The 26,967-nt window shown below is 37.9% G+C and overlaps 2 protein-coding genes across 8 annotated transcripts in view; one reads left to right on the forward strand and one right to left on the reverse strand.

Moving 5' to 3' along the window:
* LOC6032945 (protein rolling stone) overlaps window positions 1-26,967 on the reverse strand; it is a 130,698-nt gene that overhangs the window by 39,529 nt on the left and 64,202 nt on the right. The gene's annotated exons all lie outside the window — the stretch shown is intronic.
* LOC6032946 (putative ammonium transporter 3) lies at window positions 1,827-16,817 on the forward strand. Its single transcript, XM_001843413.2, has 4 exons — window positions 1,827-2,402; window positions 15,346-15,741; window positions 15,800-16,286; window positions 16,346-16,817. The coding sequence occupies exons 1-4, from the start codon at window positions 1,993-1,995 to the stop codon at window positions 16,532-16,534; spliced, it is 1,482 nt and encodes a 493-aa protein (XP_001843465.2). The 5' UTR covers window positions 1,827-1,992; the 3' UTR covers window positions 16,535-16,817.

Below are 26,967 nucleotides of genomic sequence, written 5' to 3' on the forward strand. Positions count from 1 at the left end.
GAGTTATTTGCATGTATAGAATGTAGATCTAAAAATACATGGAAACAACTCAATTTGTAAGAAGCGACCGCGTGGTCCCGTTTGGTTGGTTGCACACACACACACACACGTGTCATTTCAGGATACCAAAAACCAGCATGGCATTCCGAGCATCTCTGCTTGTTTCAGATTTTTTGCAACCACGTGACTTATTCAGATTTGAAATGAAGCATGTTGATCGAGCCTGCCAACAACTGAGCCTACTAAGGGACCTCTGCAATTTCCGCAATTGTGTCATTTTAACCAACGCCATATTAGCCTAATTTGAGTGGAATCCCGGGATCTCGGGATATTTTTGAAAAAGTAAAAAAAAAAAAACATTTTTGCGATCGTATGCGCGGTAGCGGAAATCGCAGCAGAATGATAATTAATCGTGATACCCACAATAACATATTTTTTCAAAAATGTTTTTTTTTTACTTTTTCAAAAATATCCCGAGATCCCGGGATTCCACTCAAATTAGGCTAATATGGCGTCGGTTAAACACAATTTTTACAATGATCGGATATTCGAGGGTTCAGATAGTCGAGTATCTACTGTACTGCCGTTCTACGCATAATTGTACCATGTCAGTTTTGGACGATTTTGACTTTATGACATTTTCAAGTCTGATGTGCACTTTAAGAAAAACACGTAAAATCTGGTACTTCGTTCGGAAACTCATTAAAAACAACATCAAGTCTGTTTGTCCCATCGTTGTATTTCCACGCATAATTGTCCCACCAAGTATTTTTTTTTGTTTGATTGCCATAAGTCCACTGCGACCATTTATTTGATCTATTGTCGACCTGCTGATCTATTTTTAGATCTGCAGAGGCTGCCAATTTGCTGTTCTTGGGCATTTGGGGAACAAAGCACACGCGCTATTGTTGAGCAAGTGTGTTGATCTGTCCACACGCCGTAACATTTTTCCTTTCCTCTGTGCTGTTGTACTTTCCATATGTGTCGCTAGAACTGAAGTGCACTTTTTTATTACGCTACTTAGGATGTGTTCCCAGTGAAATCCCAAAAGCCCGGGACTCTTTCTAAGCAGTTTTTTTTGTCCCTCCAAGCACATTTTGCGGTTGGGCCCAGCGCACTCCGCAGATGCAAATATACAGAGCACAGCCGGTCTTCGAAACATGTGAAAAGTACGAGGAAAGGTGGTGCCAAGCCATGTGGGTTTCAAACCACGACCTTCCGTTTATCAAACGAAACCTGTAACCAATAGACCACAGGAGCTCGGCAAGTATTTTCTTACACGGAATCATTAGTTTTACGAAGCATTATAGGAATCCACGGGACAATTATGCGTAGAAACACCGAAATCGGTCGAAAAATTTCAATCGCGTTTTTCTCAGTTGCACTTTTTTGAACATGGGACAATTATGCGTAGAACGGCAGTGTATGTATGACTTTGCAAATTATTAAATTATTAGCAATATGTAAAAAGATCAAGTTTAAAAGTTTCCGGCACTTATTAAAACAATTTTGTGTTTAATAATGAAATAAAACAGAAAATTTAGCAATAAATCGATTTTTTCAACAAGAACATCGATTAAAAATATGCAATGAAATTAATTTCAAAAGGTCAACTTCAACTCAGATTAATTTCTTCCTTGCGGAACCAAACCTACCCTAATGAATTCCACAATTGCTTCGTCCGAATCCGAATCGTTGTGGTGTATGTGTGCGAAATACACACACACATCACTCACAATAGTCGCGGACGCGTTTTGTCGAATGAATACAAAGTTATTAGACAGACCCCCATCATCATCATCAACAGTAGTATCAAAAGGCACGACGCTAAAACTGCACGCAAAACTATCAGTCCAAGTTCTACCGTTGACCGCAATGGACGGATCTTCGTCGTCGTTTGGGTCGTTTTCGTCGGTTTTATCGCTGTAGTGTCCTGTGTGTTGGCAGTTTTAAGATATTGTCGAGGTCGTAAAACGCGGAAACTCGCGAAAGATGGACAATGTGACGAATGTCACCGAATCGGCGCTGGTGCCAGCGCTGTACGATTTTGGCCAAAGCGACGGCGTTTTCATCATGATCTGTGCCTTTCTGCTGGTGACCCTGCAGACGGGCTTCGTGCTGCTCGAGTCGGGCTGTGTGTCCCCGCGGAACGAGGTCAGCATGATGCTGCGGAACGTGGTGGACATCGTCCTGGGGGGAATCTCGTTCTGGTTCTTTGGATACGCGTTTATGCTTGGCCGCAGTGGCTCGCTGCTGCGGAATCCGTTCATCGGGCTGGGGGACTTCTTTGCCGATGCGTCCCCCGGGGACCCGCTGCTGGGACCGGTCATGGTGATTTATCTCTTCCAGATGACCTTTTCGGCGTGCTGCACGACGATCGTGGGTGGAGCGGTCGCGGAAAGGTATTTGGGGCGTTCCAATTTACGGTTAATGAGTTTGAATATTTAAAATGCGCAATTTTAGGATGGGACAACTTTTTACTCTTTTACTTTTTACCCAACATCGCGGGTTTTTATTGAGAAAAACTAAAAAGCATACATAAAATAACAAAAGCATGGACAAATATGAAAAAAACAACACCAATATAGGCCTACAAAAGTAAATTAGTGTAAAGTAGGTTTAAGTTTTTTTAACTTTAAACCTTTCAGAAAAAGTAATGAACTGAGAAGGAAAATTGTAAATAACAATCACAAAAAATAGAAGGGACCATCCATAAACCACGTGGACACGTTTTTGAAAATCTCAACTCCCCCTCCCCATCTCGAAAAAAATAATCTATTTTTCCCTAGGAAATTTTTTATTGGCGCTGCAAAATTATATCTGAAGTTACATAAATTTTCAAAGCGATTGTATAAATTAATTGAATCTAATTTTAAATTTTGCAGGAATATCACAAGTGGTCAAATCATGAAAGTATTGAGTTAAGAAAAAATGAGCTGTGGATTTTGAACCATAATTTTTAAATTCAATTTAAATATCCGAACAAAAGATTTAGAATAAAAAAAATGTTTTCGATGATAATTGTTAAATAAATTTAAATTTCATTGGTTTTCCTTTTTTATCGTTGATTTAAAAATAGGAGAACCTGGACCTAACCTGGTGCAATTTGTTTATTGGTCAGTTCAATTTTTTTTATACTTCAACAATACTTCAATATTCGAATAACTTTTAAAAAAGCAATCTTAATTTTAAATGTGTGGTAATGTTATATGATAGTATAAAATCTCTAGCTGCTTGCCTAATAATGATAAAGCTGGAATATTCATGTATTTGTTTTCTTTCAGCAAAAATATGCCAACCTAGTTAAACAAACAAAACAGCTATTTTTCGAAATGCAACACAATCTTAATTATTTAGCTATTTAAAAATCGTATTCCGAGAACGTTCGTTCAACAAGTCCAATCAAATTAGAAACAATCATTGAAAAAAGTATTTCCAAGTTTATGCAAAAAAAAAAGGTCAATTCAAATATATTTATAAAATTAAATTAAATTTGTAAAGCGATCACAAATTTAAAAATCTCAATATTCCCCGAAATCTAAATTTAAAGGAATGAAAGTATTTGATAGGGTACGTTATCCATTAGTGAACCCCTTTCCTATAGTGGACCCTCTGAAGGGTTTTTGATGAAAAATTCAATAAAATCACAATTTCAAGCGTGTTGTTGCCTACAAATCTTTTATTTGGCATGTTCAGCATCATTTAAAACAATGTTGACTGACATTGAATTGTCCTTTTCACCAAAATAAGTGTTTTGAGTTCGATATCTGAAATCAGCCATGGCCACTAGCATTTTCACAACAAAACTGCATTTATATTTTATGATTGAATTAACCTTCCAATCGTTTTTTGACTGATTATTTAACTTCAGCAAGTCGAAATAATGTAAGTTTAAGGATCTTTACTAAAATAAAGCGAAGAGCTACCATTTTCGAGCAAAAATTAGGGGGGTCCAATATAGGACAACGAAATCCAAACTTTTCCAAAAGTGGACCCCTGTTAATTTAACCTTCAAAAATGAAGAAAACTGTGTATTTAAGCAAAAGTTTCTCTAAAACATACAATAAATGCATGTTGTTATCAACCTAAACGCATATTTTTTCAATTATGAGTATAAATATAGCGGTTTTCATGTTAAAAGTACCAAAAATGCTGAAGCCGTAAGAATTTATAATTAATCAAAACTATAGTTCATTGTACTTAACTGAAGCATCATAATTGCAGTTTGAAATGAAATTTTATAATAATAAATCAATAACAAAACATTTTTTTTAAATAAACATGCGCGATTTTATCAGCAACTGTAAACAAATCTATTATTTAGTTTCGGTCAACCATTTATTTAATTAATATGGAAAAATTTGCATCAAGATTACTTTTATTATAATTTTTATGTTTATAGTGGTTTTTGAAACGTTTTCTCTGATCTTTTTTCGGAAATAAATGTGTTTAAATGTCTGTTAGGTTTTTTATTGTTTAAAGCCAAACTTGTTAACAAAACATATTTGTTTATAATTAAAAGTGAGCAAAATCCATCTTTTATTCATTATATCTATCATTAGACCTACAGAATGCATCAAAACATCAAATATCGGTTAAATTTGGTATAAAAATAACAGTTTGCCTATAGTGGACCCGGGTCCACAATCGGATTATGGACCCGGGTCCACTATAGGAAAAGGGGGTCCATAACAAGGCAAAAAAACTTTTTTTTCAAATGGCTATTTTTCTGCTCAAAATTAAATAACTGATGAAACAAATAGTCAAAATTGTTCAAAAGACTACAGATTTCATTGTTTTGTACAAAGGGTTATGAAAAAGTGCTTAAAATATTAAAAATTTGTGAAAAATGTGCTTCGGCTCTACAAGGGGGTCCACTAATAGTTAAAATACCCTATGTTAACTTGAATGAAAACTTGATTTTTACGCAACACATTTTTTTTTTAAAGCGATCTTATTGTAAGATGTGGATGTCTATGATATTTAAATTTGAAAATGTGAAAAAATGTGAAAATTATATAATAACATTTGAAAATCAAAGAAAAAAAAGTGCAGATAGGAAGTTTATGGAACATTCTTAAAATTTTCATACTATTAAAATTTTACAATTTAATTTTTTGCTCACTCTCAATAGTTCTAGAATGGATGTAACACACAGTTGAAAGGAACTCCAACACCTTGTAATGCACTTCTGAAGAACTTAATGTTACTTAATAATTTACCAATAAAATCAAATTTAAATTGCAATAAAAAAAAATTTCAGTTATTTCTGGTTTAGCTGGCTGAGGATCACTGCATTAAAACCTGGGTGCTGAATAGTGGTTTGCAAAACGGCCTCAATTTGAAACTGTCAGAGTGGAACCAATTTACTGTTCGCCAAATGTAGAGAGTATTGTTATCGATCATAAAAAAATGTTTTTTTTTTTAGCCAGAATGAGAAATGTGTGGCTTTTGAGGATCTGATCTTGAAGTTGAGAATTGTTAAGTAATTTGAAGGCGAGATCGTCATTTTTTTAAATTATGAATTTTTGTTGTTTATGGAGTCGATGCGGTTGTATCCATGCAGAAGCTGTCTTTAATGATTTAAACCATTAATCTGAACAGCCCAGTTTTTTTCGAATATTTTTCGATATTGAGGAGGTCATTTTGAGTAACTCAAGTTCTTTAAAACTTCTCTTATTTTATGTTATTGTTTACTGATTTGAATGAAAATATTAACATTTGAAGGGGACCGGCCCGTGGCTTAATGGCTACAGCTCCCGCCTCATAAGCGGAAGGTTTCGGGTTCGATTCCCGACCGGTCTCCTTGAAATTATTCGACTATAATTGAACTTTGAATATGAACAAAAAACGCATGGAATCAGGCCATTGTTATCCGAGCATTCGTTGGTGAAGGTTGTCTGAATCAACATGACTCGTCGCGTCCCGGCGCAAAACGCCGGCAATATTGCCCTACCTGCGGCTCAAGCAGGCAAAAAAGTGGGAATTTCCAAAAGGAAGGTTGAGGCCTCAACTGATGGCCAAAAACCGGGAATTTCCAAAAGGAAGGTGCTTTTGGAAGTGACATCGAACAGCAAAAAGACGAAAAAGAGCGACGGTACTGTACCGATGGATGAGGAGGAGGAGAACTCTTCATCGCACGAGGAGCAGCTTTTGAAGAACAACAAGTTCGCTGGACTGCCTGACGAGGACCAGGTAGCGGAAGCAAAGGAGAATGAAGTGAAACAGCGAAAGGAGAAACTGCCTCCTTTTTATGTGAGGCAATCAGCAGCAACGATCGACTTTCGTGCGGGGCTGGTTGAACTCATCAAGTCTGGGAAAGTCCAAGGCAACATTCGTCTGTGTCAGGACGGATTTAAGGTGCTGGTGCAATCCAGGCAGCACTATCAACTGGTCAAGGATTACTTGACCGAAAACGAGGCGGAGTACTTTACCCATGATGTCGTCATGGATAAGCCGTACAAAATCGTCGTCAGAGGTCTGTACGACATGCCAGTGGAGGAATTAGCTGCCGAGCTAAAAGTTTTGAAACTGGATGTGTTGGCCGTGCACAAAATGAGCCGACGCAACAAAGACATCAAGTACCGTGACCAGCTCTACCTGCTGCATTTGGCTAAGGGATCGACGACGCTTCCTGAGCTGAAGGCAATTCGAGCGGTTTTCAACATTATCGTGTCGTGGGAGCGATACCGACCAGTGCATCGTGACGTCACACAATGCTTCAACTGCCTGGGCTTCGGGCACGGAGGTAAGAACTGCCACCTGAAGCGTCGTTGCGCCAAATGTGGTACCGATGCGCACATCACATCCCAGTGCATCCAAGATTCGCTGGTGAAGTGCCTCAACTGCAACGGTGAGCACTCGTCAACCGACCGAAAGTGCCCCAAGAGAGCTGAGTTCGTGAAAATTCGGCAGCAAGCATCGACGAAGAATCAGCCTCAGCGTCGTAGAACTCCTCCAGCCCTGGTGGAGCAAAATTTTCCACCTCTTCAACCGCGACGCCAGGTCCCGAACTTGGCACCGTTGCCGTTGGATCCCAGGAAGAGAGCTGAGATGAATCATCCACGGCCGGGTTCCAGCCAGGAGCCGAGACCGCCACCACCGGGCTTCAGCCAGGAGCCAAGACCAACCCAAGAACCAGCAGTTGAGGAAAATGGTAATGATCTTTACACCTCAACCGAACTCCTCAATATTTTCAAACAGATGTCCGCTGCACTGCGTGGATGCAAAACCAAGACCCAGCAGATTGAAGTGCTGACCTCGTTCGTCATCCAGTATGGATCGTAGGTCCCTCAAGCTGCTGAATTGGAACGCTTGCTCCATTAGGAGGAAGAACTTAGAGCTGGTGGATTTTCTTCGCGAGAAGGAGATCGACGTAGCTGCCATCACGGAAACTCATCTGAAGCCCGGTGAAAAAGTTTATCTGCAAAACTACAAGATCGCGACGCAGCTCGATAGGACCACCTCTGGAGGAGGAGGTGTGCTTGTCGCTGTTCATCGTGATCTCAAGCCACGCCGGCTGCCACACTTTAAGCTGGACATCATCGAGGCCGTTGGGTGGAAATTCCCACTTCGGTTGGCCCAGTACTCTTCATTGCTGCATACTGCCCACGTCAGGTGAATTCCAGAGATGGTTCAGCAGCAAAACTGAAGAGCGATATCCAGAAGCTGACACGGCGGAGCGCAAAGTACATCATCGCTGGTGACCTCAACGCGAAGCATGAAGTTTGGGGCAACAGCAGGAGGAATCGGAACGGAGTGATTCTGCACAACGATCTGCAAAACGGATACTACAACGTTGTGAGTCCGGATCGTCCAACGAGGGTGGCTCGGTCTGGGAATCACTCAATCATCGACTTCTTCATTACCAATATGGCTGAGAACGTGGCTCATCCTGAGGTGTTTGAAGAGTTGAGTTCTGATCACTATCCGGTGGTTGTGGAGGTTGGAGCTTCCGTTACTCCGCAGCGGCAACCAACCCGGAAAGATTACCACAACGTTGACTGGCAGCAGTTTCAGCAAGTGGTCGACAGCAACATCGACTATGATCAACACCCGGAAACTTCTGCCGATATTGATCGTTCGCTGGAGGTGATCCAGCAGGCTATCAACCAAGCAGAGGCTGCCAACGTTCGGGAGGTTCCTGTTAATTTTAAGGTAACTGATATTGACGTAGATACTAAACACTTGATTAGACTTAGGAATGTTTATAGGAGACAATATCAACGGACTGGGGACTATGACAAAAGATTTCAGTGAACAATTTGAACAAAATCATACAAGACCGACTTGACAATATCAGAAATCAAGAATTTTCAAAACATGTAAGCCAGCTTGGGAATTATTCAAAACCATTTTGGAAACTTTCAAAAGTTCTTAAAAACAAACCAAAGCCTATTCCTCCTCTTATTGTTGAGGATTCTCCTTTGATTACATCCGAGGAAAAGGCAAATGCACTTGGGCTTCATTTTGTTAGTTCACATAATCTTGGCGCTTCCATGACCAGCCGTAAAGAAACATCAGTTGCCAATAGTATTTCAACAATCAATGACTCTACCTTTGAATTTCCTGCAGATTCCCATGTTTCTGGTGAGGAAGTCAAAGTTGCAGTTAAACAAATGAAAAAATATGAAAGCTCCAGGCTTTGATAACATTTTTAATCTAGTGTTGAAAAAACAGAGTGATCAGTTCTTTCAACATCTAGCCAATATTTTCAATAAATGTTTGCAACTTGGTTACTTCCCCACCAATTGGAAACTGGGCAAAGTCATACCAATTTTGAAGCCTCAAAAAAGATCCAACATCGCCAACAAGTTATCGTCCCATTAGTCTTTTGAGTAGTCTGTCCAAACTCTTTGAGAAGGTCATCTATTCAAGGCTTTTGGATTTTACCAACGATAATAATATAATTTTGAATGAGCAGTTTGGCTTCCGAAAGGGACATAATACTGCTCATCAGCTTACGAGAGTAACTAAAATCATCAAGCAGAACAAGCTTGAGTCTAAATCAACTGCTATGGCTTTGTTGGATGTTGAGAAGGCTTTTGACAATGTTTGGCATGATGGTTTGATACATAAACTGTATTTATACGGTTTTCCAATGTATCTTATCAAAATTATCCAGCACTATCTTTCGGAGAGATCGTTCAGGGTTTTTCTGAATGGGATTGCTTCTGGATTATTCAACATTGATGCTGGGGTTCCCAAGGAAGTATTCTTGGCCCACTTCTGTACAATATTTTTACATCTGATTTGCCTACTCTTCCTGGTAATGGTGTGTTGTCACTTTTTGCTGATGACACTGCCGTTATTTATAAGGGTAAAATAACCAGATATTTAGTTGGCCGTCTTCAGAAGGGTCTTGACGTTCTTTCCGAATACTTTGGCGACTGGAAAATTCGCATAAATGCAGCCAAAACTCAAACCATCATTTTTCCACTTTCCAAATCGGCCCGATTTGTCCCAAAGGATGATGTTTTGATTAAAATGAATGATGTTTCAATACCCTGGTCAAAGGAAGTTGTCTATTTAGGTCTCATACTTGACTCGAAACTATTGTTTCGGCAGCATGTAGATAAAATATTGAACAAGTGCAGCATTCTCATCAGGTGTTTGTATCCTTTAATTAACAGAAAATCAAAGCTATCTTTGAAAAATAAGCTAGCAGTTTACAAACAAATAATTTACCCCGTTATTGAGTATGCAGTACCTGTTTGGGAGTGTTGCGCTAGAACTCATAAATTGAAGCTCCAGCGTGTCCAAAACAAGGTACTCAAAATGGTTTTGAATGTTCCTGGCTGGACAAGATCAAGTGAGGTTCATGAATTAGCAGAAGTAAAAATGTTGGATCAGAAGATTCAAGAAAAATGTTTGAAATTCAGGGAAAAATGTGCTATATCTGAATACCCCTTGATTCAAGGATTGGTTTAGTTTATGGTAAGATTAAGTTAGTTTTAGGTTAGGTTATGTTTTCTTAATTTTTTTCCTCATTGTACCTAGTGTTACAAAAATGATAAATCATATACTTTTAAAGTTAAGAAAATGAACAGTGTTTAAATCACGAACAGCAAACTAAAGCTGAAGAGCCACAGCTGACCACTTATTATGTAAACCAAATGTAATTATTATAAGAAAGATTCAATAAAGTATATTTAATTCAAAAAAAAAAATTCAAAATTCATGGAATCAGGTGGGATTCGAACTCACACCTTTGGATTGGTAGTCAGATGCTCTAGCCACTCGGCCACCGAGGGGTGTGAATTAATCCGTAGTGGTGAAATAATGTCACAATGTCATTCACTATATAATACAACCCTTTCCCAACGATTCCCCTACACACACTACACACCATATTCTATAAATAACTCAAAGTGGTTGGTACGGTATGTCCTCACTTCTTCTTCTTCCCCTGATGATTCCATGAAATGTGGGTTCCGTTCATAGAATCTGTCTCTTGCGGTTAATGCAACGCAGTAGGCCGGGCCGCTCTAGTGAGTGTAATACATTTCGGGGGTTCTCGAAAGTACTGCAATCATTAATAATGACAAGAAAGAACTTGAGGCGTAATCTAACCATAAGTTCTTCCCGGATGCTTCCTTCGGACTGGCTGCGCTTGTGTTCGATTAGATTAGATTAGATTGAATGAAAATATTAACATTTGAATAACAAGCCACAATTTCAACATCTCAACGCAAACAAAATATCTAAAATGCATTATACAGCAAAACTGTTTGCTTGCTTGCTTTAAAAAAATTATTTTGCATGCATCGAAAATTCACTATAATTCAAAATATTTAAAATATATTTAAATTAACAACACTTAACATCACATCACTTAGCATCACATTAAAATTGTGATGTTTTTTAAAAAGTTTTTTTTTGTTGGTACAGTTACTGAAAACAAAAACATTACACACAAAACCGTAATATTTTACATAAACATTGTTATAAAGACTCTAAATAAACGTTTCGGCAATATTTGACATCAAAAAATGTTTCAAACACCAAATTTCTCAGCTTCTATGCATTTTTTTCCCTAAATCAAACATTTATTTGAAATAACCTTGTAAAACTAGTAAGTGTAGTTCTGGCAAAATTAATTGGGCCAAGTAAAGCTGAAACATGTTTTAAGTTAAAAATAATTTCACTAGTGGTCAAAATGCCTATAAAACGTCATTTTTGAAAAAAAAATACATTTTGCGGTGAATCTCATAAATTTCAAAGGGCTCAGTACACTCACCGGAACCAACCCCTTAATGCATACAAAAAATATTTTTTTTCTCATATACAAGTGATGGTTTACGATTCATGACAGAGGTATATTTTTTATCTTAACATAAACTTAAATTTTTAGTTTACTCAGCAGACATGAGTCTAATAGTTTTCTTTGTTTGCCCATTTTGGAAAATTCATAATTAGCTTTTAATGTACGAAAATTTGTACTAAAACACGATTGCTATTGTTCGTCAAACTTGCTTTGAATGCATCAACTTGCACCTTTGATGCCAAGAGACAGCATTGAAATGTATTGTTTCAAGTAGGAATGCTTAAATGCACCACCTCTCTTCTCGCAAAATGGATCACACAATAACATTCCATTTAATGTTCGGCTTTTCGCAGAACCGATCCATCACTGCCTGGCTCGATAAACATTTAGTCTACGTTCTCTGGCCGATGTGAAGCCACTCGGAATGCGATTAGAATATTTCACGAAATGGCACGTTTAAGCTCGCCCCCAGTCTACGGCGAGCGACAGTGAGAGATTGAACTGCGGTTGATGCACTTGCAGGTGCATCCCCAGACATCAGAGGTGAACTACCTGCAACTTCCCGCGCGCCCAGGTCGTAACGTAACGCGCGCGTAGTCAGTGACTATAGCGGGGCTTTTCAAGAGTAGCGAGTTTAGATCGGAGGCGGGCGAAGGCAATAATTGCTGTTATTACTGTTATTTATTAGAGTGTCGTCGTTGGCCGGCTCGATTAGACAAGGTACGATTCTACACTTCCGATACTGGAATGCAAATTCGTTTTGATAGGTCAGGTGTTTGAAGGCCACCGCCGGGGTTTTAATCTGAACTAATTGAGCTTTCATCTGAGAAAAAATGTTTGGCTGTTATCTTTGTTTAAACATCATTTTCATTAGATATTGCCATGATTTGTTTTAATTATGATGTATTAATTATTATGCAAATAATTTATTCATAGAAATTATCGTATATCTCTTACATGAAAAATAAACCATAAATGAATGTTTTAATTTTATTTCTCACGTTTAAACAATCGATACAATCTGATAGACAATTCTATAGCCAGAATCGCCTTAACTAATAATAAGCACTCTATAAGATGATTACATTTTCAAAAAGGTGTATCTCCTGACTCATAGGTTATTTTGAAAATTTACTCTAGAATTAATAGTTATCAACTACAACTACAGTACCTTGTTCTATAATTCTGGAAGAAATCTAGTGGTATCCATGTGATATGAAAAGCTATTTTTCTAACTAAAACTTTGACAGGTTTTATCAACTTTTTTTTTATCAGCCAGTATTTGATCTATTTATTTTGAATTTAACCCTCAACAACACAATCCCGCCTCTAGGTGGGTTTCAATCTAAAATTTTTCCAAAAACCGTTTTCAATGAATTTTTGATCTTCAAAAAGCATTGAAAGAACCTTAAAAAATTAAAAATATCAATGTTTGAAGTTTGTCTTGCTTTATTCGACTTTCCCTATTTTGTTTAAAAAGGTCATTTTTTCAAGGGTAAGCCAAACACGAAATCTTAAAATGAAAAACTGTGTTCTAAACGGAAAAATGAAGGGTAAGTGTAAATTCGAAATGTACATTAAAATTCCCTTAAGATGACGTGTTCCAAATGTACGTTTTTACGGAATTTCGACGCCATCAAATCGGGCGTCCGATTTAATATAAAAGTCCTTATGACACCAAATTTCTACCTCGTCACAGACTGCAAAATTATTGAAAAACACCTCTTTTTTGGCATGTTTAAAAATTGAAAGGGTCGTCTCGCCCCTCCGTAACGACCCAAGTAACATTTTTTTCCAGGAGTTCTACAAGAGCTCTTCAAGATAGCTACAGCATAGCAGTTTGGACCGCGGTAGGATAAAATCTCTTCAAAACTTCTTCAGGAGTTTGGAAGAGTACTTGAAGAGAGTTTTATCCTACCGCGGTCCAAACTGCTATGCTGTAGCTATCTTGAAGAGCTCTTGTAGAACTCCTGGAAAAAATGTTACTTGGGGAGATATAAAAAAAAACTGACCTCGGATTCGATAACAGGTACAAAAGTTACCCCATAGGACAAAGTTTCACGCAAATCGAAAAGTTGTCGGTGCAACCCCGTCTTTTTACACGGAAGAATGTCAATTCTCGAAATCATGAATTTGTGAACAACCAAGGAATATATTCACGTTTATGATGCAAATGCACCATACTCACGAATAAATTCCTTTGTGATTCTAAAATTCATTAACAGAATTCACGATTTCGGGAATTGTTGTTTTCTGTGTAGCAATGCACTAAAAATTAAAATGTCATAGGGTCATTCTGATGCAAAATATGATGAAATTTATGAAAATTTACTTTAAATGGTAATACGAGTTAACCTTGACGAGTTATCAACGATTTAAAGAAGACTATAGCGACGATAGCGACCCTTAACCCTCAACAGATATCGCTCATAATTTTCAAAGTTTATTATTTTTGCCTAAGATATCTAATCAGGGGGTTTCCCTGATGACTAGGCATTTCACGCAAATTTCGCGGAACGTGAAAAATGTTAAAATAACTCTGAAAATCCTATGTTTTAATCACAGAAACTACTTTTTATTCTTGATTACACATTATTCTTAAATTACAAAAAAAAAAATCTTCACTAAATTTTAACGTGACACAAAAAAAATCTCCTAATTTTCAAAAGAGTTTCCACCTGATTTATGGATATTTTGAATCTACTTATATTTTGAAACAAAATGTAGGGCATGCGTTTTCTCATTTATTGAACTGCTTTTTTAATATTCGACGTTTTATCAGTTTACATTTTATTAAATTTCATATCGAAGCAAGATTTAATAATCTTGTCCAGCCAGAATGAGTAAAACTGTTTGAATATTCTGCGACATTTAGCCCATTCGAAATAATTTTTAAGGTTTTCATCTCTCTTTTCAAAAACTAAATCTAAAATCAATACACAAAAATAATGTTATTTGCAACGAAATCAAAAAAATTATTCAAAATTAAATTAAATATCAAAACCCACCTAAATATATATACTTTCACGAGAATCGTCCACCCAAATAATCAAATTGCGTTAAAATTAAACAGGACTCAGAAAAAATCTGAAATGTTTTTCAAAGGTTATTTGAAAGATTTTTATTTTTATTTATTTTATTTTGAATAAAACAAAGCTTGATTCTTTTAAATCCTTAAAATTTACTGAGTTCCTAAAACAACTTCAAAATCTGATTAATTCTTCTAATGGTATCAAGCTTTTCAGTTGATAACTAATTAAATTTACTTAAATAGTCTTTATGGTTGAAATATTTATTATGATCTTATATGAAAAAAACTATTAGGAAAAAATAATAAATTTCAAGAATTTCACACAGTCTACGAAATCAAAATTCAGTAACCTGAACGAGTTTATGTACTCGCTTTATTCTACAGTAGTTCTTAAGATTATTTTTATTCCTATTTGAGTTTGATAAAATATTTTGAGAAAAATTGTTACAGTTTCACACAAACATAAAATTTCACGGATTTCACACTGTCCGCGAAATCGTGAAATTTTACTAACCCTACTGATGACTTTTTTTATTGTCATCAGTGCAGTGCATAAGCAATTTTATAGTTGCGGTTTTTAGAACAATAAATTGATTCCGGTTGTTTTTGTTCATATTTTTTAAATAAAAATATTCTTTCTGATTTTAAATCTCATTTTTTAAATATGTGAGACAATTATGCCATAAGCATTTATTTGAAATTTATAGCTATACGTTTTCTCTTAGTGAGATCACTTTTTTTTAATTGCGTTATATTATCATCCTACTAGTAATAAATTATCCATTAGGAGTTAAACCTATGCAAATTATTGAATTAAAAATGGTCGATTAACACCAATCAGCAAAATTTAGTAATAACCTAGTACAACGCTCTTTGAATTGTCTATCACATCGTTAGCACCAACTTGTTAAAAAATTTCAAGTTTCTGTAGACTTGTCTTGATCATAGACAAAAAGTGCTTATTAGTACTTATTAGAACCAACAATTCAAAAATGACTGAGATTTATTTTTAAAACTTGCTAATTGAGTTCCCAAATCCCTTCCCCAGGTTCAACCTCAAAGCGTACTGCCTGTACTCGTTCCTGAACACGATCGTGTACAGCATCTCGGCTGGGTGGGTTTGGGGCGAGCACGGCTTCCTGTACCAACTTGGCGTGGTTGACATCGCCGGCAGCGGTCCGGTCCACCTGGTCGGTGGTTCATCCGCGTTGGCCGCCGTCCTGCTGCTGGGACCCCGGCTGGGTCGCTACGACAAGGGCGCGGATCCCCCGCCGCTGGGCAACCCGGTCAACGTGTGCCTGGCCCTGTTTGTGCTGTGGTGGGGTTGGTTGGGGTTCAATTCGGGCAGTACGTACGGAATTACCGGCGCCAAGTGGATCTATGCGGCGCGGGCGGCCGTCACGACGCTGATGGGGTCGTTTGGCGGTGGGACGTTTGGGATTTTGTAAGTTGGGTTAAACCTTGAAGGTTGAGGATCATGACTTGAGGATCTTATCTTGCAGGTACTCGATGGGTCGCAACAAGGGCCGGCTGGACATGGTGGACCTGATCAACGCCATCCTGGGCTCGATGGTGTCCGTTACGGCCGGATGTTCGCTGTACCATTCGTGGGAGGCGATCGTGATCGGGGTGATCGGAGCGGCGTTGTGTTGCCTGAGCGTTCCGTTGTTGGACAAGCTACGCATTGACGATCCGGTTGGAGCGGTTGCCGTGCACGGAGTTGCCGGCATTTGGAGCGTTCTGGCGGTAGGGTTGTTTGCCAGCAATCCCGTTCCGCTGGAGTTGACCAACGGAAGAACTGGACTGTTCAAGGGTGGCGGATGGGATCTGCTCGGGATTCAAGCGCTGTCAGTGGTGTGCTTGAGCGTTTGGGGATTCTTCGCCACGTATTTGCTGCTGTGGATCATCAACAAGTTCCTCCCGATTCGGATGACGCCGGAAGATGAGCTGCTGGGAGGCGACGTGGTCGAGCACAACTTGAACCGACCGGTAACTACAAATTCTTCGTTAATCTTTAGGCAGACTTTAATTTGCAATTTATTTTTTAGCTTCTAACTCCAGAATCTGACTACAAATTGGAGAAACCTGCTGATGCTGGTGGAAATTCGTTCAATCTGCGAAATCTCAAATCCAAGAACGTGTCTCCTTCCTTCGCGTACGATAACCAGATTTTCTCCATGAGTGGTTCGAATGGAAGTGGTGGTGTTACGCAAAGTAATGATAAAAGCTTAGCTTAGTCGGTCGTTAGGTGTAGCAAGCAGGACTTTTCATTTTATTGCGTAGGTTAACGCTGCCTAATTAGAGCATTTTAAGAATGTCGCAATGTGTTTTTGTTGAACATTTTAATTTATTATGACGTTAGTGTTTACAAATATATCTTAACTGTTGCCTAATAGAAAAAAATACAAGTAAGATTACGCAGTTATGAATGATTCGTTCGGAATTTCTTGTATAAATATCAATCAACATCAAGTGAAAAAATAAGTATAATAAATTTTAATAGTATTTGGTGCTATTCCAGCATTTTTGTTTATTTCGTGAAATTTTTAACTGACAGATTTGGTTGATTTGGATGAATCACTTTGGGAGCACATCTAGGTGTGAGGTATTTTTGATTTAAAGAAATTGTCAGTAGGAAAACTTTACCCTTTCTTTCATTGAAAATTATTGCACCAACCGTTTCGCACAACAGACACACAAATCCACACGCTGCAAGGTCACACTTGGCGCATCCGATTCCGCAAAGTGCTCCCAAGAGCGGTGTGTCCCAAACAGCCACAAACACAAACACCGACACCCTAGCACTTCCTTCTCGAGTCGAATGCTCCATAATTCATCCCATTTCGAAGACACCGATTCGATGAGCAGGACTCTCGTCTTTTGGCCAGGATTCGCCACCAGGAGTTGGCTTTCCGGTGGTTTTCAAATTCAAATTCGCAACTAAATCTCTCCGAGCCCCCCGATCCCCAGCCTCGACAGATGAGTTATGGCGGATGATTACGGCCAAAAAGGGGGAAGAGTTCCTCGACGGTGGCATGCTTTTGGTCTGGCCTGGGCCCGGAACCGGAACGACGACGACGACGACGGCACCGATGATGCGGGGAAAATTTATGATCAAAACCGGCAGAGGTTCCGGTTGTTCACTCGATCGCATGATACTTTGTGTCGAGAGTAATTGATTTTCCGACCGTGAGCGGAGGAGCAGTACCGGCGGTGCGATGGCAAAACTTTTCAAGCAGTGGCGGGAAGGAAAACAGATTCAATCAAAATGATAGGAAATTGATTCAAATTTTGAACTGGTCGATAAGCTGACGTTGGCGTCGTGTGATTTTGGTTTAGGATTTATTGTGATGTTTCCGTTGTTGACTAAAATCGGCCAAACCACTTCACAACACACGCTCAATCTCTTTTTAAGGCTAGATTTGATTCCCTTCTTGAATAAATATCGAGTTAATCAAGTCCTTGTTTTGCATGAATATGAAATCAAACGTTATTTTAACTTTGAAAAACCTGGCTAAAAAGAAATTAAATTGCTACTTCGTGCAACCCTCTGGCCATCTGTCGGTGATTACGCGCAACTCACGAAAACTGTCATCTTAGAGTCCGGCTGAATGTCACACACTTTTGAACAGTGCTGTAAATGTTCTCGTATTTTCACTCTAAATCTCTAGTTAAATTAGTGCATAACTGACAATTTGTTCAACAATGGAGCTAAAACCGGAGATGGATTTTATTTATATTTTAAGAACTGGCTCAATCTTTTTGGGGGCCTTCCATATGACCAAAGAAGTCATACAATTAAAATCTGTTACTTTTGAATAAATTTTATAATCGGTTTGGTGTCTTCGGCAAAGTTATAGGAATTGAAGAGAATTTTTCAGAAAACAGGGAACATGGAACATGGAACTTTTTTTTCACAAAAAATCAACATCCCTAAACCCATAAATTTTATTTTTGAAATTTTCTGAAATGTTTTATGGCACAAAAAACCGCAACTTTTTAGTCATAAAAAAACATGGACAAAAATTTTGCCACCGAGCTAATTTGTTTTTAACATTGTTAATCTAAATTAGCTTTTATATAATGTCAAATATTTTAAATAATGTTAAATATTTTTTCCATATATTGTTGCCAGATAAAAAAGGCTGTTTGGATGAAACTTAACAAACTTCAATTTTCTTATTTCTTTTTCTTTTATTCGCTGTATTTCAGCAACCAGATGTCGAATATTTGTTAGTGAGTTTTCTCAAAATTTCGAAAAGATTTTTTTCAGGAACGGACAATCAAGGACACTATTAAAAAATAAATAAATCTGTAATTTTACAGTCAAAATTAAACTCTTAACAGCTATATCCTGAAAAATGTGCTCATTATTAAAAAGTCTGCTAAGTAATTTTCGATTGCATATTAAATTTTACATTAAAAACATACTTCAAGAAAAGTTACAACAAGTCCAGAAAATGATTCCAAAAAAAAAACTATTTTCTTTCGAAAATGTATAACTAGTCGCTAATTTTTGTCCATGCTTTTCTATAGCTCAAAAGTTGTCTCTTAAACCATAACAAAAAAGTTAAAAAAATCAAAATTGTATTTTTGAAAATTGATTTTTTTCGGAAATTCATTTTATTCCATTTATCTTTTTTCTGGATACCATTTTTTATTAGACTTCATCAATTCCTAAAACTTTACCGAATGCACCTGTCTTTAAATTGTATAAAGACTTGTATGAGGGAACCAACGACACAAAATGGCTTATTTGGTCATAGGCAATGACCCCGAAAAGTTGTAGACATTGCAACAAATACATAAAGTTAAAATGCAAGAAAAATGTAACTCAAGGTTCAGAATGTATTTCGAATATAATTTCAATAACCTGAAAAAATATTTGCTGTTCCAAGATTGAGTTCATAACAAAAACAATACATCAAATATTTTACAAAAAAAAAGTATCAAACCTATTTTGCTGTAAACATCACTTAAATTCATCTTCGGCAATTCAATCATTTGTTGTGGGTTCTTGCTTTCTTTGCTCCTAACTTTAGTTGAGTTGCATAAAAACCCGATTTAATCCCACCAGGGGTGAGATAGAGCCTTTCTTACTAAAGAATATAACTTCTCTCAATTCACAACATCGACTTGATACAAAAAATCTTATGATGAAAGCAAGGTATTATTAATGATGTGTTTTCTAAAAGAAATTGAAAACACAATTTTCACCTATCGAATATTTTTAATCGTACAAATTCTTAGCTTCCAATGCGCAAGTGACGACACACACCGCGGTTTTGGTTTTCTAGTTTTGGTACGAGCCCAAAACCGAACAAAGCAGGCGCAAAGCAAAACCGAGTTAACCGCACAGTGGGAAGCTTGCCATTCAGCGTCTACGAAAGTGAGAGAGTCAGAGATAGATATTTTTACAACCGCACCACTACACACTCAATCGCAATACCTTAGGTAGATAGCCATTGGCGTCGCGAGCATTGAAAACTTTGAAAACGATATAAAGCTTAGAAGCTTCGAAAGCTCCTATTGGAATCCAATGAACTCTGTTTAATAAAACGACACGACAAATGAAGCCTACTTAAAGGCGATTTTAGGAGCACACGGGAAACAAATTGATTGTACCCGGATGAATGTCCTATGTCAAAAAAGTTTTTGCATTAACATTGGACAGTTATGTAAAAACGGACAGAGCAAAAAAAACCGAAAAGCTACGATATCTTACATGTTGAAGGAAACATCGGTAGACAAGCTACTACGAACGAGTATAAGTCGAGCCGAAACATATGCGCCAGCATTCTCGCGCCAGTATTCGAAGCTCAACTTGACAACTTGGCGACGAGGCGACGAAAATCGATGCAGTGTAATTTTTTTAGCGATTTTTCGGTTTAAAATTCATGCTGAATCGACATATTTACGAAGCTGGAAATGACGTCCTGGCTTAAAGTAAAACCTATACCTTTCTTTAGTAAGAAAGGCAAAAAGTAAATCGTTCTAAAAATTGATCGGGATTGCCGATCGATGTCAAATTTGTTTCAGATGCTCACTCATGGTCTGTACTATGAATGTAGCAAGAAATTTCGAATAAAATCAGAAATGAAAAATGTTGGCGAAGGTCACCAGGTGGGCTTTTACCTTTTTTTAGGGATTTTGTTTCTTATGGTAGGTCAATCAAACGGCTCTAACTCCAGAACCATATTATGAATCTGGATGAAAATTTGGGAGGTTGTAGAGCTCGAAAAATGCAATTTTTGAGATAAATAAAAGATATGAAAATGAAAAAATTGGACCTTGTTTTCATTTGGAAACTGTGTATTTTCTGGAAAAGTCTGGCCGCATCCGAAAACAGATGGATAATTCGAAATTTGCGCGGCAACTCGCCCAGGTTCAGCACACTAGCTTTCATCTGCATTTTGGAGAATCGAAATCGGATTTATGGGAGCTGAGAACGGCGCGACACAAAATTTTGCAAAATTTTACCACATACGAACATCACTCGACCTCCACGGAATTTATTTTCTCAAAATTCGAGGGTTCGAGATAGACGAGTTCTATCAAGGTGAATCGATAGAGCGTCGAAAATCGATGCAGTGTGATTTTTTAGCGATTTTTTGGTTTAAAATTCATGCTGAATCGACATATTTACGAAGCTGGAAATGACGTCCTGGCTTAAAGTAAAACCTATACCTTTCTTTAGTAAGAAAGGCAAAAAGGAAAAGAATCTTCAGCAACAAGTTATTCTTGACCAACCATGTGCCCAGAAACCACGGTAATTAAAAATAAGATCAAAACATAAATCCAGAATTGAGACAGACATATTCAATCTTCAACGATCATTTAGGTATTAGTTATTTGAATATATCATGTCAAATAATTGAATAAAAATTGTTTAAATTTTCTTAACGCGAAATATTTAGACTCATTATTTTTTGGTTGGCCTTTTGGTTGACCGATGCCGTGTTAGGATGGTCCACAAATTGGTCATATTTACCGATTTTCGCAAAAATCTAATTTTTTAGCTGTCTTGTATACTAATTAATTTTCATAAAGTTCCGATTAGTAGCTTAAAAGTTATGTATAAAAATGTGTTTTTGTATTTATCCGGATGTTAGATTAGTGACCGGAACATGAAGATCTGTCTCGAGTAATAACCACTTCAGCGATATTTGTGTACTTTTTAATTCCGGATCTTAAGTAAAAATAAAAAAAACATGACAAAAGGTCGAAAGACATAAGGTCAAATGGACAAAAGGCCGAAAGTGGACAAAAGGTCGAATGGACTAATCGTCGAAAGGACAAAAGGTCGAATTAAAAAAAAAAAAGTTTACAAAACGAACCTTTTGATGTGATACACAATTATTGGAAAGCAGCTATGGAAAGGTGATTTGAAAGTTTTTCTTTAATTTTACTTCTATATTCTTAAAAATTTAGAGGTCTTTTGAATAAAAACTTGCCCCCGGATTGTTGGAGACTTTTTGAAAGTTAGTTAGGTTAAGAGGGATATCTTAAAAAATATAAATAAATACGATCGATTTTTTTATACGAACTTTTTTTTGGAAGAACAGCTCATGTTTGAAAGAATGGAAAAACTCACAAAAATAGTTTGCCAATAAAGAATTGGTTGTTTTAAAAAATAAAAACTTAAAAAATATTTTTTTTTGAGGATCTGCTCATATTTGAAAGAGCTATTTTCAAAACAAGGTTTGGAAACAGGTTGGAAATCGTTACTAAACCAATAAACCAAGGATAAATTCACAATTAAAAAATCAAATTTGAATACAAGAAAATATTTTTTCCAAGAATTTTTAAGAAGTTTATAATTATAATTATTTGTTTCATTTTTTCACCTTCGACTTTTTGCCCTTTCGACGTTTTGTCCATTCGACCTTATGTCTTTCCACCTTTTGTCCATTCGACCTTATGTCTTTCGACCTTTTGTCGCACATCCGTAAGGGACCCCCCCCCCCCCTCTTAAAGCATTCTCGTGGTTTCTGGATGAAAATGAAATTTGTGTCCAGACCGATCAAATCACATAGGTGGATTGATTTAGTTTTTGATCATCCTAACACGGCATTGGTCATCATAATGCCCAAACAAAATATCTGCATTTTTATTCGAATCGTGCTGTTTTCGTGAGGAATCGCTGTATAAAACCTTTGCTCACCCAGTTTACTGTGTCCATAAGCTTAATTTTAAAGTCACAGCAATCTCAAAAAGTGCCGTGATGCAAGAAATAATTAATTGGGGACAATCATAAATCGCTTCAATCTGGGGCGAGATGCGTGGATTGAGATAAGCTAAAACTTTTATCACTCCAAGTCCTTCAATTTCCAAGAAACTCGCAGGGCTTCTAACAGGACATTGTCCTGCTAGATATCACCTGCACAAAATCGGCATGTGGCCTAACAACCTCTGTCGTTTTTGTTTAACTGAGCTAGAAAGCTCGTCACAGATTGGTGCGCTGGAAGTAGGGACGCAAAGTCGTGATTATTAAGGTTAATTTTTTGGTGTGCTTTTGTGTCGCTGTTCGTATGTGGTTAGTACATAATTTGTAAAGGGAGTGCGTGGTCGTAAAAAATATTCGCAGTGAAAAGTGATTTTTTTTGTGTGCCTTTTGTCGTGAATTGTGTGTGTTTCTTGCTAGTAATAATAATATCAGTCCTTCCTTTATCATCGTTGATCGGAGGGCACGCCGCCGGTTGAGTTTGTCGTATTAATTGTGTTCCAAAGTAACTGGGTGTTAATTGTGTTTAGTGCTTCAGTCGATTGCGGGCGGTGAGGCCACGCGCTTGCCTTACTGAATTATTTTTGTCTTTTTCGTTGAGTAATTGGTGTTTTTTTGTGCTTTTGTAAACTTAATTAATTGTTTTGTGATTTTCAAAGCCCTTCCTATATCATCGTTGATCGGAAGGCACGGCGTCGGGTGGATTGTGCTTAAATTTTTCGAATAAGGTTTTATTTTTTTGCTGTGAAAAAGCCATTTCTATATAATGATCGAAAGACGCACTGACATTTTGGATTAATTAATAGTGGAGTGAGATAATTGTGAGTGATTTGTGTTAACCAGAAAGACCTTCCCATAGCATCGTTGCTCGGAAGGCTCGCCGACGGGTCTGTTATGAAAGTCCTCCCCATAGCGTCGTAGCTCGGGAGGCATCGAAAAGCCAATACCTTATCCTACTAACCAAAAAAAAATTAATCACGTGATGCTTGAAGGAGATGCTGTGAATTCAACGGTCTAATGCGGTATCAACAAGTATATAGCGAAAAACTATGTGCTTGATGAGTCTGCAACTTCAACTATCGGACTAACATTCCTCCCTTTCGTTGAACTGCAGGCTTTTTGGGAGGGCGCCGGTATTGACTAATAAAGTAGGGATCTTCAGAGGTTAAACAGTGAACGGATGGTTGGCTCCCACTGATCATTTTTGATTCATTGTTTAACTTCAGCTGATCTGTCAATAACGGAGTAGCAGCTCATTGTCAGTCAACCATGCTCATGCTCATGCTCATGCTCAACTGAGCTAGAAAGCTCGGCACATTTACTCTGCTTTTGCGGAGCTTACTCTGCAGTGTCTCGAAGGTTGCGGTTCTTTGGATCGCCACACCCATCCCAAGAAGGTCATACAGTTCATCGACTGCATTGCGCCGATTTGGGATAAATCATGTCTGCAAAATAGCCCCTCGTCTTCCGATCCCATGGATACGAGTAATTTGTAGTATGGACAGTAACCAGGGTACATCACAAAAGATGGCCTTCTCAGGTGGTCGCAGTGAATTTAACCCAAATGCCCATTGGGCACAAAATAACGTCATGATTCGAAATCCGGACAATTAGTAGCATAACATTTTTGTTATAGCTGGCAAAAAATCATGTAATAAGTTGGAAATGTAGAAATATTTTAGAAATTTAAAATAAAATTAAAATTTTAAAATTAAATGACTGGTTGTGCTTCGAATCCCGAACACTGATAAAAGCTGATTCGAAATCCGGACACTTTTGCTTCGAATTCCGGACACTCGATTTTGTTTATGAATCGCACAAATTTGGACAGAAATGTAAGTGAATGGCATTCTTCAGGTCTCAAATAAGCTGTTAACATCAAAACAATCGATAGTTTATATAAAAATTTGCTAGAATTTAAGGAAATCGAAACCATTAATTACTGCTTTGCCCTCCCGGTGCTTTGAACGCCTATGAAATATTTCAAGTGAAATGTTTCGCATTTTTGATAAACTTATAATTTTATTTTATTTAATTGTTTTGGCAACTACAGCGTTCAAACAAACTTTAAATGAAAGTTGATGTATAACACAGTTTTGACACTCATAATGCGAACTTATATCCAAATAATTGATAAAACAAGATAAAGTGTCCGGGTTTCGAAGCGTCCTGGAATTTGAATCATGACGTTAGTCACAGCATAGAAAACAACGTTTTGTGAAATTTAGATTTTTATATTAAGCATTTCGGTTATTCAATTAATTCCCAAGTGTAGTCCAATATACTCAGATAATCATCTAATATCTATCGCCAACCACGTTCCCCCACTAAATTGTCTTAAAAACAAACAACACGCACAGAACGCAACACAGCGGCAAACCGTTCGCCATTCAGATAGAAGACACGCGATGGCGGGAAACCAAAAAAAAATCACCGTGCAAAACCTTCAAATCGACAGCATCGGAAATGTGCTGCTGCTCCACAGGTTGAAATAATTGGGGACCAAACAACTTCCGGACGGTGGGTGTACGGGTGGTGGAAAATCGTTTTGAGCCAGCAGTGCGACGAGCGCGACGCGATATTGAAACCATGATTAGAATTTTTATGCGGCGAATGCTCTTCATTCCAGTGATTTTCCCTAAAGTGTGTCTCTGTTGTGGTATGTGGGACATTTTCCGACCCGTCCGAAAAACGGATTGATGCTGAACCTACAGAGGCAGATGACAAGAGAAATGCCATGCCATGAACTAAGCCACAAAATTTGCAGAATATCCACTAGAGGATAAGTGAGCTCATCTTCATCCCTTCTTTCAGCAGTAGTGATACTTGACGAATGCTTTGCATCACAACGAGAGCAAATATACACAAAAAAAGAGTGCACTTGGCGTTGTCGTCCTCGGAGAATGGGTATTGTGGCCCTTTTTTACGGAAGTTCTTGTACCAGCACCCTGTGCAGTACTCGGTGGAGGAATCCTTGTGATGATTTATTCGAAAAATGTGCAAAATGAAACACTTTTCAATATTGAAACAACACCCGCAGCATTCAAATGAGAAAGAAGACCATCCAAGCTGCAGTTTATTCGAAGAATAATTGCCAAAAGAGTTTAACCATAAAAACCAAAGATGCCATAACGGGAATCGATCCCTCGACCTTTGACTCGGTCATGCAGTGAAGGTCAAATGCTCCGAACTGAATAGAGTTCATTCTAATTCTCGGCCTTCTACTGTGGGTGTAAAGTACCAAATTTCCCCTAAAATTCAACCACCGTGCACTCACCGGGTGCTGCCAAAGAGGGAGAGCTCCGGAAAAGAGTAACTTTCTCGAAACAATGCACACCGACATCGATGATGACGGTGATGGAGCAGCATCGATGCATGTGCAGCTTTTGTGACGATTTACAGCCAAAGGATTGGAAGACACGTGCGGTGGGAGGGGGAAGCTTTCAAGGTTTTGTTAGGCTAGTTTTCAATGTCATTCTTTGAAATTGGTCCAGGTGAAAGCTGTCAGGCAGAAGTTTTGCAGGGTAAAAAAAGAACAAAGCGTTGGGGAGCCGGGGATTACTTTTACATCATGGGGAAATAAAACAATGCTTCTTTATTGATGTGTGCACGTGTCACTTGTGCCATTTTCCATCCTAGTTTTCCATTAACAATGTCCAATAAAGAAAATTGTAGAGATTTTTCAGTTCAGCCTTTGGAAATATATTTTTCAGAGATGGACAAGGATGGACACTACTAAAAAAAGGAAAATGTTCAGAAATTTCAGCGTGAAAATTGCTCTAACTTGAAAATTATGCATTTTATCAGAAATCGCAAGAGTACTTTTGTTTACTAATTCCAGAGGCGTCGTGTCCACCTGTTCAACCTGTTCATAGGACAGGTGATCATTTTGATTTCTTTCTGAAGAAAGAATTAAAATATGTTCATCAAAATAATTGAACGAATACGCCAACTCTTCTTGGAACCATGAAATAGCCAAGCGCATTCGTATCATAGAGCGTCAATGAAAATTCTCCCAAGCAGCCGCCAACCTGTTCGTATTTCTCCATGCACGAGTTCCCATACAACGCATCCAAAAATACACAGAAAGACCCCCCTATTTGTACACGCTGGACGGTATGAATGTGGTAGTTCAGGGTGTGCATGAAAACTTTTGCACAATCGACATAAAAGCGCGCGAGCCGAGACACGAGCAGGGAGAGAGCAAAATCTGGAATTTTCTCTCTCTCTTTGAACTTTGCTCTCTCCCTGTTCGCGTCTCGGCTCGCGCGCTTTTATGTCGATTGTGCAAAAGTTTTCATGCACACCCTGAACTACCACATTCATACCGTCCAGCGTGTACAAATAGGGGGGTCTTTCTGTGTATTTTTGGATGTGTTATATGGGAACTCGTGCATGGAAAAATACGAACAGGTTGGCGGCTGCTTGGGAGAATTTTCAGTGCGC

Source organism: Culex quinquefasciatus, chromosome 2 (genome assembly GCF_015732765.1).
Source record: "Culex quinquefasciatus strain JHB chromosome 2, VPISU_Cqui_1.0_pri_paternal, whole genome shotgun sequence".
In the NCBI taxonomy this organism is placed as follows: domain Eukaryota; kingdom Metazoa; phylum Arthropoda; class Insecta; order Diptera; family Culicidae; genus Culex; species Culex quinquefasciatus.

What these genes read in the sequence shown, in the direction of transcription:
- LOC6032946 (XM_001843413.2), top strand. Translation starts at nt 1,993, where the DNA reads ATGGACAATGTGACGAATGTCACCGAATCGGCGCTGGTGCCAGCGCTG. An exon ending in GGTGGAGCGGTCGCGGAAAG is followed by an intron (nt 2,403 to 15,345) that starts GTATTTGGGGCG and finishes TCCCTTCCCCAG; the next exon opens with GTTCAACCTCAAAGCGTACT. An exon ending in AGCACAACTTGAACCGACCG is followed by an intron (nt 16,287 to 16,345) that starts GTAACTACAAAT and finishes TTTATTTTTTAG; the next exon opens with CTTCTAACTCCAGAATCTGA.